The 19,004-nt window shown below is 32.6% G+C and overlaps 1 protein-coding gene across 2 annotated transcripts in view; it reads right to left on the reverse strand.

Annotated features, from left to right (window-relative positions):
* Positions 1-4,933: 4,933 nt before the first annotated feature.
* The window catches only part of LOC123301653 (phosphatidylinositol 4-kinase alpha), a 52,820-nt gene continuing 38,749 nt past the window's right edge, over positions 4,934-19,004 (reverse strand). For both annotated transcript variants that reach the window (XM_044884490.1, XM_044884489.1), the window contains 3 exons: positions 17,200-17,446; positions 14,190-14,349; positions 4,934-5,746 (listed from right to left, as the gene is read on the reverse strand). In XM_044884490.1, coding sequence (XP_044740425.1) covers positions 5,521-5,746; positions 14,190-14,349; positions 17,200-17,446 — 633 coding nt within the window. In that variant the 3' untranslated portion in view covers positions 4,934-5,520. The remainder of the gene's footprint in view (positions 5,747-14,189; positions 14,350-17,199; positions 17,447-19,004) is intronic.

Here is a 19,004-nt window from a genome sequence, read left to right on the forward strand (position 1 = left end):
ATGCATAAATACTTATACAAGAAATTGAGTATGTGCAATCGAAGGCTTGTTTATTTCTCTTTAAAATGAGATTCTTCTAAGACCTTGTTATACTTTTCACATTAAACTGCCGTATCTCTTGAAATAATGACCTTACAGAATTAAATCAGAACTCAATCGAAAACTAAAAACTTAGAAATTACTAGCTATCGGATCATATATATTTAATTCAGATCCAATCTTTTTTCGCCGAGATATACCTATTTGAAATTTCGAGAAAAATTAAAACTTTGTGCCACTTTTTTGCGTGGCAGTATAGTATAATAATTATATTTATCTGCATCCGCATCGACATATGCAATGATTATTGCGGATGCAGATCCAATGTCCAGGATCCATTTTTCGATAGAAAAAATCTCTAAATCGACAGTAGTTACGCCACTGTATACAACAATATACAATATTTTCTCTCTTTTATAAACAACCACACATTTACTTTTGTAATTTTCGTGAGCGAACAAACTAACATATTATAGGTTTATTAATTTACCAGTGTTCGCCCCACGGCTTTGCCCATGTGGAATTATATCATGTACAAAATCTTGGTCAGGGTGTCATATATTTTGTAAACATCTTCTTTGTAGGAATGTACTATATCGATCATGATCGAATTCATACTCCGATTCGCATTTGACTATGGCGTGCCCATCACTTTTATGCGGACTGGATCTGCGCCTGGCATACAGTGTAAAGTTTATAAAATTAAGAAGCGAGCACAAGGTCCAAAGTTTGTTTATTGTATAATATTCCATAGTCCATACATACATTAGTTCATTCCTAACCATGGCTATGGAAATTAAGTTTAAAAAAAGTTGAAATCGTCTAGCGAGACAGGTCCGAACAACCGCTAGTTCTTTATAAGATTTTATATTGCCACTGATTCAACAAAAATAATAGCTCGCTTACGAGTTATTCGACTTTCTAGTTGCAAAATTTCACAAAAATCATCCGAGTAATATACATTGCCTACAATTGATTGATATTAAAAAATCGCATAAATCAAAGCATTCAATTTTTAAAATATTAATTGGTGTATGCAATAAACATTACATCGATGTATTTTTTTTTTATGTACAAAAACGGTTTGATGTCATGAAATATTGCAACTTGAAAATCGAATGACTCGAAAACGTATCAATATTTTTGTTGGGCCAATGGCAACTTTTATCTAGTATTACATAGGCTATCTTATAAAGAATTATCAGGCAAATTGACTAGATCTAAAAACTGAATGAGCAAAAATGTTCTTGAAGGAACAAAATCAATCAATCAGGTCATGAGAATTCCATCTTTTAAACTATAAGAGATAGAAGAAAGTTTAAATTCAAAATCTGTTGCTTTGGAAAAAAACAAACGTGCGTTCAGGAAATTATACAACAGGATAATAGGATAGTTTATTTTATTATTTTTGACAATACAAAATGGCATTAAGTTCTCAGTGAAATGTTACAGGCCGATCATCATTTTGCTCAGTAAGGATCTTATCGGCTAAAGGCAGTCAGTAAATGTGACATGATTTGATATCACCGGTCTTCTATCATAGAAGAAAGATAATATTATTATGCTTCATAATTGTTAATTTTATGAAAAATTAAATGAAAACATTTATTATCTTATGAAAAATAATTTTGGTTCTTAGATAGATATCTTTATTTTTATTACTTAAAAAAAAAGATATCAATTAATATGATGGATTTGAGTTTAATAATTTATAACTAATAAATAAGTATTTTAATTGCATTTATTGACAATTTCTATCATGTGGTTTATAATCAAAACACTTTTGATAAACAGAAACTTTGCCATTAGTATAATCAGTGACGGATTTACGTTGAGTGCATCCCTGGACAAACAAAAATTGCCGCCTCCTTACCGAGGAGCCCCCTTAACGAGAAAACTTTTTAATTCAACTCAGTGCATTCCTTCACTTTGATTCTTTATGATTTCGGAAAAGCAATCGGAAATGTTTAGAATAACATGCAAGTAATTCATATATACCAGTCAACTTTGAATTCGACGGGGTATTGAAAAATGTGTCTTGTTTTCTTTTTTTGTTTCTTTTTCCCCTTACGACTTTTCAACAGCTCGTTTTCTGTATTCAGAACCACACAATTTTTTCCGACCATCACTCATTTTTATGCGAGATAGATGATGTATGTTTTTATTGAGAAAATATGCAACTGTATTGTTATAGCTTTTAGTATTGACAGTTTTTATTAATTTTCCGCAAAGTTTTCAGAGAAGTAAACAAATATAGACGGATGTAGTTGATAACTTGTTACACAGATGGCACACAGTACATAAGTAAAGTTAATGTAATATAAAGACCAGGTATTGTAATTATTCATGCGGTTGCGCCACCACAAGTGTGTCCAGCATACTAAGTTACGGTCAACTAAAGTAGTTTCATACTAACTCCCATAATAATAAATATATTTTTTAATAATTAATTAGCGACTAAAAAAATTAATATTAGATTGATAAAAGTATATTCTAGGACATGACCCGTAAAAAAAATCCATGAACCCTAACTTTCTGCCGCGTGGCAAATAAGCTCGTGAGTCGATGTGAAGGATTTTCTCCCATAAGACATATAAGTGACAGAACGGGCTAATACTTGCAACAACTACAGCATTAAATTTGCGTGAAGAATTTGTTTTATCGGGGAAATTTGAATGTCTTCTTAAGGGGGCCTAACATCAAGCACAGTGAAAAATTTGTTCAGATTCGAACTTCAATTCAACTACAATACCAAATGCGTTTAATTGGTGTAACACAGTATTTACGAGTTCCAGCTTCTGCATCCTACGATGACGATGATGAACCATATTACCTCGAATTTTTGCGTCAAAAAAAAAAACGGAAATCATTGTGAATCAACAGAAATTAAAAAATACAGACTGTATTATCTTTGTGCCTTTATCAAATGCAAGCTCACACTGGGCAGATGCAATAAATCATGATCACTTAGAACATCCTAGTGAAGCAGTATAACAACTTCTAAAAATATCCGAAGAAGTTTTCACTAGCTATGGAAAATCATGATTGCATCTGCAGAATGTTCATGAGCTTTTACTTCTTTTAACAAGAAGTATTCAGGAAGCTGTTAAACACTCATTTATCTTTCCTGAATGCCACAAAATACGTGATAAAGTTTTGGAGAAATTCATTTCCTTGCGGCTTCACATCCTTGCTAACGTTATAAAGGTGCAACCAGATAATGAAAATCATGTTGTTTTTAATTCTGGAAGTGCATATATGCGTACGTACTTCTACAAAGACTGTTCCCAAATAAATTGTTTAGATTTTTGCTATAATATTATAATAACCTGTTTTTTAAATGATATTACTAATTAACTTGTTCTCAGTATTAAGAATACTTAAAATATAATAAAAATAAATAGATATCCATAAAATATAATAAAAATATTTATTATTAATATGGGAGTTGGCATGAAAGTACTTTAGTTGACAGTTAATATGTCAAACGTTGGACACATTTCTCATCAAGCATTGCAATATTAGAATACCTCCTTTTTTTTTTTTTATTACCTTAAGACTATGCATACAGTAATAATATTTTAGTAAGTGGGAGCGTATACGTTATACGTATATAGAGGTTGTGAAGCGTTCAAAACTAAATTTTTCCAAGGCACATAAAAATTGTAACCAGATTTTTTAATCTATGTAGATTCAAAGACCAAATTTATACGGTACCTTCAACGAAAGTTAATAAACTGATTTTTAGCTAACTATCACTTAATAGATAGCGTGTAAGTGTAGACTTTGAATTTACATAGACTAAAAATCTAGCTTCAATGTACGTGTGCCTTAATAGGTTAGCAAAAAAATAATTTAATATTAAATGAATAAAATGTTTAATAAATAATGAGTGTACTCAATTCTCAAACACTAACATACAATTTACATAAGACCATTTATTCTGGAAATACGTTTAATCGAGGTATTAAAATCGAAAAATGATCAAAATTCGGAATTTAAAAGTACATTTACGATTTTTAATGGAACCAGGCTTTAAATTTACGCACTTATAAGTTCATAATATACAATCGTGTTGAAAATAGAAAAAAAAAACTATTGGATGTTATATTTTTAACTATTTTAAGCGTTTTTATCCTTTGACATTTTTTCCTAAATCTCGTTTTTTTATATATAAAAGCGTTCAAAAAAAAAAAAAAAAAATCGTTATTTTGATGAAAATTTGACATTGACAAAATTAACGATTATTGTGTGGCTTTGATCAAATACTTGATTCAAAATCAATTGTATCTTACATTTTGGACATTTCTAACCAATTTTTCTGTTATGACTTTTTTCACCCAGCCTCGCCATTTTCGAAATGTTGACGTTTTAAAAAATTTATTCGCATTTTAGGCTAAAATTTTGTTATCAACAAATCTGAAGATTACCGAGTGGTTTTGATCAAATATTAGATTAGAAAACCAACTGATTTTATATTTTTGACTTTTCTTACAATTTCTAGAAGTTTAAGAGCTGAATAATTAAGAAGCTAAAAAATTGAATTTTAGACATTTCCATCGAAATTGATTTCTTTAAATTTTTTAAACGCCTATATCTCGAAAATACAAAAATTAAAATAGTCAAAAATAAAAGTCAGATGATTTTCTAATCAAATTTTTGATCGTCACTAAATAATCGTTTAATTTGTTGTTAACAAAATGTTAGCCTAAATTAATGATTTTTTTAAACGTCGGTATCTCGAAAACGATGAGGATAGTCATATAACAAAAATTGTTTAGAAATGTTTAAAATGTAAGAACCAATTGGTTATGAATCAAAGCCAAACAATAATCGTTAATTTGGTAATATCAAATATTCATAAAATATATTTATATTATTTAAAAAACGGCGATGTTTAGGTAAAAATGCCAGGTAACAAAAAATACTTAGAATAGTTCAAAATATAACATTCAATAGTTGTTTTTTTTTTCATACTTTTTTCAGCACCATTGGTTATTACGAACTTAAAGACCATACTTTCTGGCTAAACTGACTTTTTTCTACGCCCTTATAGGAACAGTTTGCGGTCTGATACCGTAAAAATTGGAAGTGTAATTTTTAATTCCGATCTCAAAAGTCTTATTCACTCAATTAGTTACCGCATAAACACACTAGCAAAACAAAGCACCTCTTTTTTGTATCAAGTAAAAAATATAATATTTTTAGGATAAGTTTTTGTTTTCAAATCACAAATTGACATAAAGTATGATGTAAATGTAACGAGGTACAGAGGTACATACAGTAATTAGAAATTTTCTACTAAAATATGTGAACTTTACCTTTGAAAGAAGTATCTACACATATACTAAATAACTAGGCTAGGCAGCTAGTAATCACTGCTCTATCAAAATACAATATAATACATCAATAATTGTAGACCTTATGGTCTATGGTAACTCTTGACAAATAGGATCCTTTTCAATTAATTATAGTTTTAATTTAATAAGGAATTTGATTTTGATAATATTGTATCATATCGTAAGTGCGAGTTCTGAAATTTAAGAATGAATTTCTAATTACTGACAGCATATGAGTAGCAGCTTCTTTTTCAGTTAGATGCGGTGTGAATCGTGATCGTAACAATTTTATTGTTTGACCACGGAAACATGGTAGACCAGTATCTAACATTAATGATACCAATGAGACAATTGCTTCCTGATAGGGCCTAAAAAAGAAAATTATTTTAAAATATACACAAATGACACCTAGTAAATACGTCTATAAAAAAATATTTAATAGCCACTCATTAATACACACTTTTAATGTTGGCTATCAATTATCTAAGCAACATTCTGATTAAGAATTCGAGAACTTGTAGGGCAGGTTATAATAAGAATGTGAACACACTGAATATAGTAAATAAGCCGGAAAATGCAATCAAAAGTAAAAAAATGGTGAAACAGCTCCGATTTCAAAGAATTTTTTGTACGTATTTTTAGACCTTCAGGAACATTAATCCGAACCAACTTCTGCATTACAATGAAAATTGAGAAAATTAGGATAGTTTTCCCATCCCCAAAGGACTCCAAATAGTGACAGATTTAAAAAAATCAAAATTTCACCTTCGAAATCGTCACCCAAGGGTTTCCGAGGTCGCTGATCATGAATTCAAAGTTAAAAAGTAATTGAATACAGTTGCAACCCCATTAAACCTACCCCTAGAACTGACAGAGAAAACAATTTATCAAATTCAAACATCGCTGTTCACAAAACCGAGGTAAAAAAGCAACTGAGGATGGAACCCCATTAAAACTACCCCTAGAAGTATAGAAGATAAGAAAATTCTGAATTTCACCTCCGAAATTGTCTGTCGATGGTTTTCGAAGTCGCTGATCATGAATTTGAGGTCATAAAGCAACTAAATGCGGTTCCATTCCCATTAAAATCACCCCTAGAAGTGACCGGGAAAAAATTATCCCCGGATATCGTCTCTCGGGGATTTTTGGGGTCGCTGATCACAAAAAAGTAACTGCACATGGTTGAAGCCCCAATAAAGCCGCCCCTAGAAGTAGCAATGATAAAAATTTAGATAATCACCTCGGAAATCGTGTCTTGGTGCTTTTTGTGGTTGCAAAAGGTTTTTGGGAGTTTTTGGAGTTGGTGATCATGAATTCTAGGTCAAAATACGATTTGAATACAAAAAAAAAATATTTTTTCAATTTTTGACTACATTGAATTAAAAATTCGAATGCATATCATTTTGGACGTTTGAATTTTTGTAATTATAACCCGGTCTTGTTATCAGCGACCCCGAAAAGGCCACAGAAACGATTTCCACAGAAATATTTAAAAATTTCAAAAATGTTTTACCACTATTACTTCTATGGGTGGTTTTAATGGGGTTGCAACCATCCTCAATTGGTTTTTGATCACGGATTTTTGATGACACCCAAAATACCTTAAATGCTTCATTTCCTACAATATTAAGATCACAAAGATTCTTGTTAAAACTCTGATAGAGTACAGACGTATTAATTTCTGCTCTTCAACAATAACAAGATATATATTCTTATATTAAAAAAACAAAATTTTATTAAAAACAACACAAAATTATATACGATAGTTATATAAACGAATTTTTGTTTGTGTTTGAATTGACACCTTTTTATATACCGGGTGAGTCGATACATATAATAGCTGTTTTTTTTTTTTTTAATTAATTTATTTATTTTAATTTTCATTTTTAATTTAAAAATATAATTTGATATTAATTAATACTAGTCATTTCAATATTACATCATCAACTGATAGGAGGTGGCTGAGGATGATCCTTCTCCAGACCCTTCTCGGAGGGGTCTGGATAACCCTCCTCTCGATCCTGCTGTCCCCGCAAATATAGATAAGATACCCATCCCACCCAGTGAACATATCCCCCCCAAAGAAAAACCCATTTATAAATACGCGGCCAACTCATTGGGGCCTTTTAAAATATTTGTAGAGTCTAAAGAACAAAATTTGGGTAGATTACACCCATTAGCAGTTGGGCGTATATTATTTAATAATAATATACCAGACATAGTAAAGGTTGATAATTTGGGACGCAATAGGATTTGCGTCCAATTTAAATCTCGAACATCCGCAAACCAATTCCTCGACAATCCCGTGCTAAAAAAAGAAAACCTTCGCGCATATGTCCCCACCCATTGTGTCACTCGAGTGGGTATTGTTAAAGATATCGACGAGAATATTGATGAACAAACATTACTTGATCATATTAAGAACAATAAAAATTCTAACACCTTAAAAGTTCATCGTATGACAAGAAAAATTATATCTACCGAAGGCGAAATTTCCTATAAACCATCGACCACTATCCAAGTTACCTTTGAAGGCACAATCCTCCCTGATTATATCACCCTGTTTTACTGCTCCCGTCCTGTAGAAATGTACACTTTTCCCGTTACCCAATGTTATAATTGTTGTCGGTTTGGACACATCACAAAAAATTGTAAGAGTTCCCCACGTTGTGCCAAATGTTCCAGTCCCCACAAATCCGCCGACTGTACAACTGATCCCTCTCTACCCAAAGTGTGCATTAGTTGCAACGGAGACCATTCGGCCACTTACAAAAATTGTCCAGAATACAAAAGGCAACTTGCAATTAAGCAAATAATGGCTTCAAATGGCCTAACTTACTTCGAAGCCAGTGGTCAAGTCCCAAAAATTTTAAGCAGCGCCACCCCCTCCAATTCAATAAATGTCTCTTCAAGACCTCAACAATTTCCCTTGCTATCGAATGACACATCTCCGAACGCCACGACTAAATCTACAATCCGACGGACGTATTCCAAAGCTGCTAACACGACATCTGCCGCTCCTATCCTCAAGAGACGTAAAGAAGCATCCCCACCTACAAGCCCTATTGCGGCCCAAATTAACAACCTTCTGAATAGCCCTAATGGTAGGTCCAATTCACCCATAGCTTATAATTTTCCATCATCCTCTACTTCTAATATACCCTCCCCCAATAATCCATTCTTTGCTACACTTATTTCCGTTTTAAACTCTTTTGATCTAGACCCAGCTACTAAAACCAATATTGTTCAAACTATAATTCATAAATTCCATCATGGATCAGATGTCCAAAGAGCTCAAACTGCTCCAATGGAACATCCGCAGTCTCAATCAAAATAAACCCAATTTAGCCCTTATTTTATTTTGTTATCCCATTGATGTTGTATTGCTTAGTGAAACTTGGTTGAAACCTAATTTACCATCAAAATTTCGTGGATATCAAATTTTCCGAAATGATAGATATGATGGTTATGGTGGCACTGCGATTCTTGTAAGGAGGGGTGTTCCGGCTCGGTCCATTCCGATTGATTCGGATAACCCTTTCTTCCAGGTAATCGCGGTGAGAGTTGCTGGCATATCTATAGTTTCCATTTATAATAATTCATCTCAAAATATTTTATCCTCTGAAGAACTCAACCTGTTGTTTCAGAATGTTCCCGAACCTATAATAATTGCCGGTGATCTAAATTACCATCATCCTCTATGGGGCTGCGCTGCATCTGATAGGGGAGGTGATATTTTGACGGAATTCATGGATTCCAAAAATTTGGTTTGCATGAATGACGGATCGCCGACAACTATTCCTTCACCTCAACAAAGATCATCTGCTATTGACATTACCTTTTGCTCCCCTCACCTTAGTTTAATTTCCTATTGGAATATCCTAAATGATAGCTATGGTAGCGATCATTTTCCTATCTTAATAACCATAAATCATCAACACAATCTTCACCTACCCAAACACTTTCCGCGAAGACAGTGCGAGAGGGCAGATTGGGATTTGTACTCTCGTACTGTTGACGCTTCCCTTCCATCCTACTCATCTGAAATTAATCCCTTGGAATGGTATTCAGTTTTTCACCAAACTATTACTTCTGCTGGTGATCAGGCCATTCCATATTCCAAACCCCCTAAAAAACCTATTTCTCCCACACCCTGGTGGGATAACGAATGCAAAAATCAAGTTCAAGCAAGGAAGGAAGCCTTGAAATCTCTTAAGGATAATTTTACCCCGGAGAGATTCTTCACTTTTAGAAGGCTCCAAGCATTAACCAGGCGTCTATTTAAAGAGAAAAAGCGAAATTCCTGGAAGATTTTCTGTGAAAGTCTTTCCAGGAACACGCCTATCAAAGAGATCTGGAATAAGGTCAAGATCTATAGAAGGGCAATAAACCCATATCCCCCTACTCCTGATAATCAAACCTGGCCCCTAGTCTTTCTACAAAACTTAACTCCGGATTTTGTTCCAATCCCTATAGAAATCCCGTTGATCCAGAACGATCATCCATTGGATTGTCCGTTTGAAACCTATGAATTAGAGGAAGTCTTGTCTGGTCTGGTGGATGCGTCCCCTGGTCCAGATAATATTTCTTATAGCATGTTGAAAAACATATCTGACAACGCCAAAACATCATTTTTGTCAGCACTAAATCAACTGTTTATGCATTCATCTGTTCCAAACGAATGGAGACACACAATGATCGTTCCAATCCTGAAACCTAATAAAGATCCTAATACACATGAATCCTATCGACCAATTGCGTTAGCTTCGTGTGTATCGAAAGTTATGGAACACCTGGTAAAAAACAGGTTAGAGTGGTGGTGCGAATACAACAACATAATCCCACCGTACTCACGAGGCTTTCGTAAGAAATCCTCTACTCTTGATAACCTGTCTATACTCATGACCGATGTTCAGATTGCTCTCTCCGAAAATGGATACCTGGTTTGTTGCTTTATAGACGTGAAAGGAGCATTTGACAATGTTGATATTAACACCTTAATCAACATCCTCACGTCTTTGTCTGCTCCTCCTAGACTAATATCGTTCATTTATAACTTTCTGAAAGCTCGTTATCTCACTGTAAAGTACCAAAATCATTTATCTGGCCCTAGAACTGCATTCTTAGGCTTGCCGCAGGGTGCAGTTTTAAGTCCACTCCTTTTCAATATCTACACCACTGGTCTACAAATCGTAAATCAGCCTCCTATCCAGCTCCTGCAATACGCAGATGATTTTGTCCTTTATACGTCTTCCAAATCCCTACAAACAGCTATAGATAATGTTTCAAATGCTTTGTCCACATTACAAAATCATTTATTATCTATCAATTTGGAAATATCAGCTATAAAAAGTTCAGCTATCGTTTTCACTAGGCATAGGTGCAATGTTGAATCCATTCCTTTTCTCAATTCATTTATCACCTGTCAAGCATCCTCAAAATTCCTAGGAGTCATTTTTGATGAAAAACTGAAATGGAGTTCACATGTTGACCATGTTGTAAGTAAATGTACTCCACGAATCAACATCCTTCGTGCTCTCACCAAAGTTTGGTGGGGAGCCGACCAAAGTACATTGCTTACAATATATAAGCAGACTATTCGGAGTTTCATCGATTATGGCTCCTTTCTTTTATGCCCATTATCTAACTCACGATCTTCAAAGCTAGATAAAGTCCAATTCCAATCCTTACGCATTGCCCTTGGACAAATGCGTTCCTGCCCCACTAATTCCCTACTAATTGAGGCAGCGGATGCCCCATTAATCGTCCGTCGTCTGTATTTAGCAAAAAAATATTTCCTAAACCAATATTCTTCCTTATCCCACCCTTTAATTCCTAAACTTATCCAGTTTAACAACCTGTGTCTAAACTCCCCCTATTGGAGAAACAAAGAACTTCCATTCCTTGTGGTGGCTTATCGTGTCTTTGCGATAATTCCCATTTACCAATCGCTGTCTCCACCCTTTTTCTCCTTTGAGTTTCTATCCCGGTACACAAAAATCCCGGTGTTTATTGATTGTGGGCTTGGCAAGAAGGATGCTGTTTATGGTTCATTTTTTGTCAATTCCACATTTAATAATTACCTCAACGCCATTCTACCTAATTATACCTACATCTTTACAGACGCCTCCAAGTTAACTGCAGATTCACGTGTGGGAGTTGCATTTCATTGTACTACCAACGCACATTCTGCTTCTTTTAGTATATCTGAATTTTTTTCCATCTTTACAGCAGAATGTGTCGCTATTTTAGAAGCTCTCTCATACGTGGAGTCGTATAACATAAAAAAAGCAGCTATTGTATCGGACTCACTGAGCTCACTTTCCCTTCTAAAACAAAATTCCATCTCTTCTAAAACTCCATCTATTATAGTATTGATTAAAAACACCGTACTTAATCTAATTCAAAATCGTTTCTCCGTTGCCTTTGTGTGGTGTCCATCACACATTGGTATACGTGGGAACGAGTTTGTTGATATGTTGGCTAGGGATGCAGTTCAAAATGGTGTACATGACAGCTCACCACCACCAGCACAAGATCTCTGGGCTGTCTGTAAGAAGTCTATGTTGAATGATTGGAACCGAATATGGAGCACATCGACAAAAGGGCGCAAATTGTTTGACCTGCAGCCCACACCAGCACTCCAAACATGGTTCCATGAATGGGATGTGGGCAGGAAAAATATCACAATAATTGGTCGCCTAAGAACGGGGCACAACAGTTTACCCGCCCATCTACAAAGAATAAATATTGTTCCTAACGCTAATTGTAGATGTGGCTATGAATATTGTGACATCAATCATATTACCTTCGCCTGCCCACTCTATAATCAACATAGACCTATACTTCTAAGCTCCTTAGCCCGTATGGGTGTTTTTGGTCCTTATTATATGCCCCATCTCCTATCCTTAAACAATTTTGAAATCCTCTCTGCAATTTGCACATTCCTTAACAAGACCCAACTCCCAATTTAAACACAAACAATTAATTTCTAAACATTCCGACTGTAATTCCACCATAACATTTCTCTATTGTAAACATTTCCGCGGCCCCCAACCTATGTTTTTATTGTCATCTACCTTTGTTTAAAGTCTCGACGGGTCCCGACGACGAAAATCCTTCTAATTCCTTATGTGTCCTCGTGTAACAATTTATAAGTATAAAATAAGAATTGCGCTTTTTTTTACATCACCCTTTTTTTTTCTTTTTTTTTTACCTTTTTTCGTCTCTTTTTTTTTTGTTTTTTTTGTGTGTGTCAAAACTTGAAACCAATCTGTCCTAAACTTTATGAATTAATGCAGTACTTTATTTATTGTTTTTTTTTAGGACTGCCGAAAATAATTTCTTTTTGTTTTAATATATGTATTTTTTATTTATTTTTTGCATTGTAAATTAAATGTACCATTGTTAATGGCTGTATAGCAGTAGCTAAAGCCAGTTTTAAATAAAAAAAAAAAAAAAAAAAAGATCACAAACTTGGTGTCTAAATATACATATTGAATATAGGAGTGCAGCTACATAATTTTTAAATAAATCAGACTAAATCATCTTCTATCAGACTAAATATCTTCAATTTACGTGAAAACTTTGAAGGTGTTTTTTTTCTTGACTCTAGTGCGTTTCTATACTATACCAATCATAAAGACTATTACAATCATATTTAAGTCCCACCCTGTAGGCAATTTTTTAGAGCCCAAGGTCCCCTTGCTAGATAACTGATAAACACTAAAAGTTTATATTAACGATTTTCTCTACTTCTCAAATTAATGAAATTAATTAAAATCGGAGCTAAAAAGCAAAAATGAAGTATCAGGAAAAATAGATAATTTTTGATATAACTGAGCGAACAGTACAGTTAAAAATTTTGCTTTAACTTCTCAGAATCTTATTCGTTAAATAATTGTTAATTTACAAACCCACTCATTGTGTTCATGTGCATTTCATTTTGTTCGCAATTACATCTAGTTCGTAATTACATTTTTACTTTTTCTTAATATATTTATTTAACTGTGTTTTATATTATCGAGGGCGAAATATGAATTTCGGCTGCAAATCGAATTTTTCACCCCAAAATTTGAATTTCCACATTTTTTATGGTCAGATACGAATACAGCTACCCCAAAAGCCCCCATATTGGTATTTTCATCCTTATTTATTATTTTTAATACGTTTCAGGAATTCGGGGGTTATAAAGTTGAATTTTCAAAAAAGAGAGTAGGGAAGGGGCACATACTAATTAAGGACCTTTTTCTAAATACAATTACGAACAAAATGGAATTTTAAACATCAAAATCGATTCATTATCCAAAAAATTAGTTAATCGACCCTGATTTTACGTAGACCCGCGGTAATCCGGCCCCCGTCTAATCTGGCAACCTTTGTAATCCGACATAACTATAAAGGTAATTACAATGCAGATTTATTATAAATACATGAATTCTTCGTGGATGAAATTAGAAATTGATTGAAATTTTATCACTTTGGTATGTACTTTTTCAAAAAGTTCCGGAGTTATGTATAACTTTTGAGATTGACCAACGTCTTAATACCGTTCGTTATATACAACAAACGCAGTATCTGTGAGAATATAAACCCTCGGAAAAAAGCCTGAAATTATTAGAACACTGTAAAACTCGTTTAAAATATGTTCTCTGAATTATCGCTCGAATAATGAGAATTTATCGAAGAAATTAAGAGCGTTATTCATTTAAAGAAATAAATCTTGAAGTGACTCGATTATGACGAAAGGTCAAATTAAGTAACATTCAACTTTATTTTTACTCATTGTAATTGAACGTTCGTTTTATTTACCTCACAGCTAAATAAGCTTGAACACAAAGTTCACAAAACCATCGGAACGGTTGTGCTTCCATTGTACCACCCATTACCCGAACCATTTCATCTGTTAATTTGATATCTGGTTCAAAGCCTAAATTACCACCTGGTGATGATTCAAACATAAAACCAAAATCTGTAGGAATAAAAATTAATTTAATTTTATATCAGAATTCTATCATTTATTTTAAATTTGTTGATCTTTGCAGATGTTAGTGCTATATTCTACGTTTTTTACATGTCACTGGAAGTACGGTGTAGTTAACGTCAAATCCGGTAGTTCTGATTTTTTGCAAACTTGTTTATGATTTTTTTCTATACTAGAATTGGGTATTTGCATGAAATTTATTTTTCGAATTTCTTATCAAAATATGAAAAAAACCGTAAGCGAGATGACAAAAAGTGAAATTAAAATTAAAATCGACCAAGAAATACGGATGATATAAGCATTTTAAAGACTGGTATTAAACAGAGAGATATGATAAGAACAATGACGTCAGTGTGTCTATCAGCCATATGTTATAACATAACTACATATCGTATACTATAGTTACTTCATGTTAAATTCTGTTTTGCTAGAATGAGATAAAAACAAAACTTTGGTGGCTTTGTTTGTTACATTAATAAGTTTTTAATAAAGCAAAAAAAAAAATCATGCAAATAGTCAGTTGTCTCTATAGACCCAATAGTTTCCAAGATAAAGCCTTTCAAATCAGAACTACCGGATTTGACGCAAACACGAATGCATAAAGTTATGGGACTATAGTTAAACATCGTAAATTTTTATAATTTAAAATCACCCCACTCTGTTCTGTAAATCTGGCTTTAGACTTACATTCACTGGCACAGAATTTCGACCGGTGAACTTAAAACATTTGGACCAGGTGTTTAAAATGATTGAATCTGAAGCGCCCAAAGCTACATTAAAGATTATACTTTCAGTTTTTGAATCAATAACTTAATAATTTTAATCATTCTCTAAGGCTATGTACAAAGGAATGATTAAATAAGTGCAAAAATTTATTTGCAAGAAATCCATTAAAAGCCCTTGAAAGCTTGTTCTTTTATCTTTAAAAAGCAATTTAATGCATTACCGTAAAAGTTGGTTTGACAGAATCTACAACAAAATTCACACTTCTCTATCGTTAAATAATGAACTTACTGTATTTTGACTAGCTGATTCCGTGAACAGGGGCCAGGTGAAAAAACGACTAAAATATGGAAAAATTAAATTTTTTGTTTTAAGGACATTCATGCGTGTACCTGTTTTGCTATGTGCGTTCATAGGGAAACAGTAGGTAAATTTTAAAGAATTTTAAATTAGTAGAAAATAGAAAATTTTTGTAAAATTCTATTAAAAGTTTAAATAATAGTTAACTGGTAAAAGTTTCAAGTATGGTTATCGATATAATTTTTGAAAAATATCGATTTATATTTTCCATTTAGTCTCATATTAAACCTTACTTTTAGTCACTTTTTAAAATTTAATGAAATTAATTCGATAACAGGATATTTTTCCTGTTTTAAATCATAGAAAATCATTTAAACTATCGCTTTATCATATTGTTTTTAATTTCTCTACTAATATCGTTGACGCATGAACGTCCTTAAAAACGAAAATTGCCAGGGCTTAAAATAAGGTAGTTTAAGTTTTCGAACGATATGAAAAAAATTTCAGTGCGATAATTATTTCAAAAGATGGAGGATTTTAAACCCAGAAGTGTCAATTTTGCTTGGAAGAAAATATCTTGGTCCAAAAAGATCGTACGGGAATTGTTTATAGCTCATTTTCAAGAAAAATAAACAAACTTTCCAGTGGTTTAAACAAATTTGTTGTAAAATAATTTTGAAAATTTTGGTACGCTTCTAAATTTTATATAAAATTTAGGGAAAACATTTCTCACAAAGCGGCAAGGGGTGATACAAATTTAACCAATAGATGCCTAAACTAGAAAGTATAAGTTTTCAAATGAGCTATTGAAGTTCCGAATTCGATGATTATTCGCGGAGATACAGCTGTTTGAAATTTAGGTAAAATTTTGTGTATAAATTTTGTTCCGTTAATAAATTGGCGGAGTGTATATCGAAAACGGTGAGATAAGGTAAAAATATCATGAGTCAAAAAGTGTTTAGAATTATTCAAAATAAAAAATCAGATAGTTTTCACATCAAATTTTTGACCAGAACCACCAAATATTCTTTATTTTTGTCAATAATGAATTTTCGACAAAAATTTGTACTTTATATTTTTTTAACGCAAACATATCGCAAACGGCGAGGTTTAGTGAAAATTATCAGAAGTCAAAAAATACTTAAATTTGAATTTAGATCCTAAACGGTAAGAGATAGAATAACATTTTAAATTAGAAAATTGATTCTCATAAAAAACTAACATTTTTCACTTAAACCATTTTTTGGAAAAATGTCAGCATTCGGAGGTTATACAACGTAAGTATATGTCATTATTGCATTTAATCGAAAGAAAACAATACGACAAAATGCCTTAGCCAAAAGTTGCCAAGACCAATAGAGGACATTCGCCTGTGTACATGACTTTGACCTGAAATTATCGATATACATTAAACGCATTTTCTTTTGATTAAATGCAATAATGACATATTTTTAAGTCACATTTCCTCCAAAAGGTAACGATTTTCGAAAAAATGTTTTTTATGAGGATCAACTTTCTAATTTAAATTGTTATTCTATCTCTTACCGTTTATGATCTAAATTGGCTAGTAAAAAAACCCGAAGAAGAAGGTCCAATCTGATGTCAAAACATGATGTCCCCCATCAAACTCTGCAACTTTTAAGTTATTTTTAATTGGTTAACTACAAAACGAGCTCTTAGCCATTATAGATTAAAATGACCCATCCTGTGTAATCGATATTGGTTTAAAAAAAAACTTTTACCTCTCTGTATAATGGCCTTGCCTATGTGAAGCTAAAGATAAACGTTAGACATAAAATATGTAAAAACACTTACCTATATGAATTATATGGCCTTCAATATCTAACATAATATTTCCATTATGTCGATCCTTAATTTGTAATAAATAACCGACAACACTGTAAGCGGCCATAGATCGAATAAAATTACGACGAGCATTCTGAAATTCTTTTGTGTTTTCGTCACCGAATTTTGTTAAGAAATATGTATACATGTCAATATCAGTTTGTCTTCCAAGTTGATCTCGGGATTTTGCATTTGGAACACATTCAATAACACCACACTAATACAAACAAAAAAACATTTTTTTGATTACTTTCACAAGGAAATTTGTAGTTGGCTTAGAAAACATTCAGATAAGCGGTTGCGCTTCATTATGGTTTTTGGGGCGCTGAATCCGAATTTGAAGTATTATATTATGAACGTAGGCGCGCTTGTTTGTTATTGTAGTTACATCGTGGACTGTCAAAAAAGCGAACCAAAGCAAAAGGAATTAATTGCAAGGACAAAAGTTTATAGAAATAAACAGTCGACGTCTATGCTTAAATATGTAGGTAAAAATTATCATTTTTCAAGATAAAGCTTTTGAAGGAAGTCTGGTTAGCATGCGCGACCTCACTTTTTGGTGATTTCGATATTAAAGATAAGGTAATTCAGCGCATAAAAAACACTACTCTATCTCAAACAAAATAAAAGAAGAAATCTTTAAACTAGTCGAAAATGTAACAAATCAAAAAAAAAAAAAATTCCATTAACTTTGCTCCTTTTACATCGCTATGTCTTGAGGGAAGCACTAACGTCACTAACTATGCACGTTTAGCTGTTTTTGATCGATATTGCGTTGGAAACGTCATTGATGAAGAATTAATTGCGAATCCCAGTAATCAACAAAGTCAAAATTATTTGAAGGCACGCACGTTTATGGCCTCATTAATCACATTTCTTTAGAAAAAAATTGCACGTTGATATATAAAGGTTCAGCACCCCCTACCTTAGGAGAATCAAATAAAATACACATACATTTTCTTTTAAACCACACACACACACATATTCAATAGAATAAAATAAAAATTTAAAAAAAAAAACCCGACAGTGTTAAATAAAAACTGAAAAGAAAAAACAAGTACAGCAGTTTATATAGCAGTCAAACAGTAGGATTGTTTTTAAATAAATGCCTTGCCACTCACTTTACAAGATAAAGGTTGATATTATATAGGAAAACCTTTTTCTTGTAAAGTTTGTAACAAAACATTCATTTATATTGAAAAAAAAAACTTGTGAAGTTATTAATTTTTCTTAACAAAATCGGGGAATGCAAATTTTTCCGTCCATTATTAACTCATTGGTTTTGAAAATTGTGCAAGATTAATATTTCCACATTTATGGACTATTGGTTTAAATGGATTCCTTCTTATTCCATTGCAACTCTTCATATAATTTATATGTTAAAATTTAAATATTAATAATAAATTGTTTAAAAAAATTTAATATAGTATAATAAGAGGGAATTTTATGTGCCGGGACACTAAAAAGTCTAAAATAAATTAAACCTTTGGGGAAATATTTCAATGAAAAACATAAAAAGTTTTACTAATTATGAAAAACTTTTCCCTTGCATAAAGCATTACCAATAAAGAACCGCAGTGTAACAGATTATAATAGGGGAGCCCAAGAAGGTATTTGTGTAGTAACTCTAATATTTGCAGGAGGTACTAAAGAAAATCCAAGGAACCCCTCATATGTTAATCTGACGCGCTCGAGTAACTTTACAAATCCCCTCTTGGACTCCCCTATTATTACTTAAATTTTTCCAATATGAGATCCTTTTTTCCTATCGATTG

This window comes from Chrysoperla carnea, chromosome 5 (assembly GCF_905475395.1).
Source record: "Chrysoperla carnea chromosome 5, inChrCarn1.1, whole genome shotgun sequence".
Classification (NCBI taxonomy): Eukaryota; Metazoa; Arthropoda; class Insecta; order Neuroptera; family Chrysopidae; genus Chrysoperla; species Chrysoperla carnea.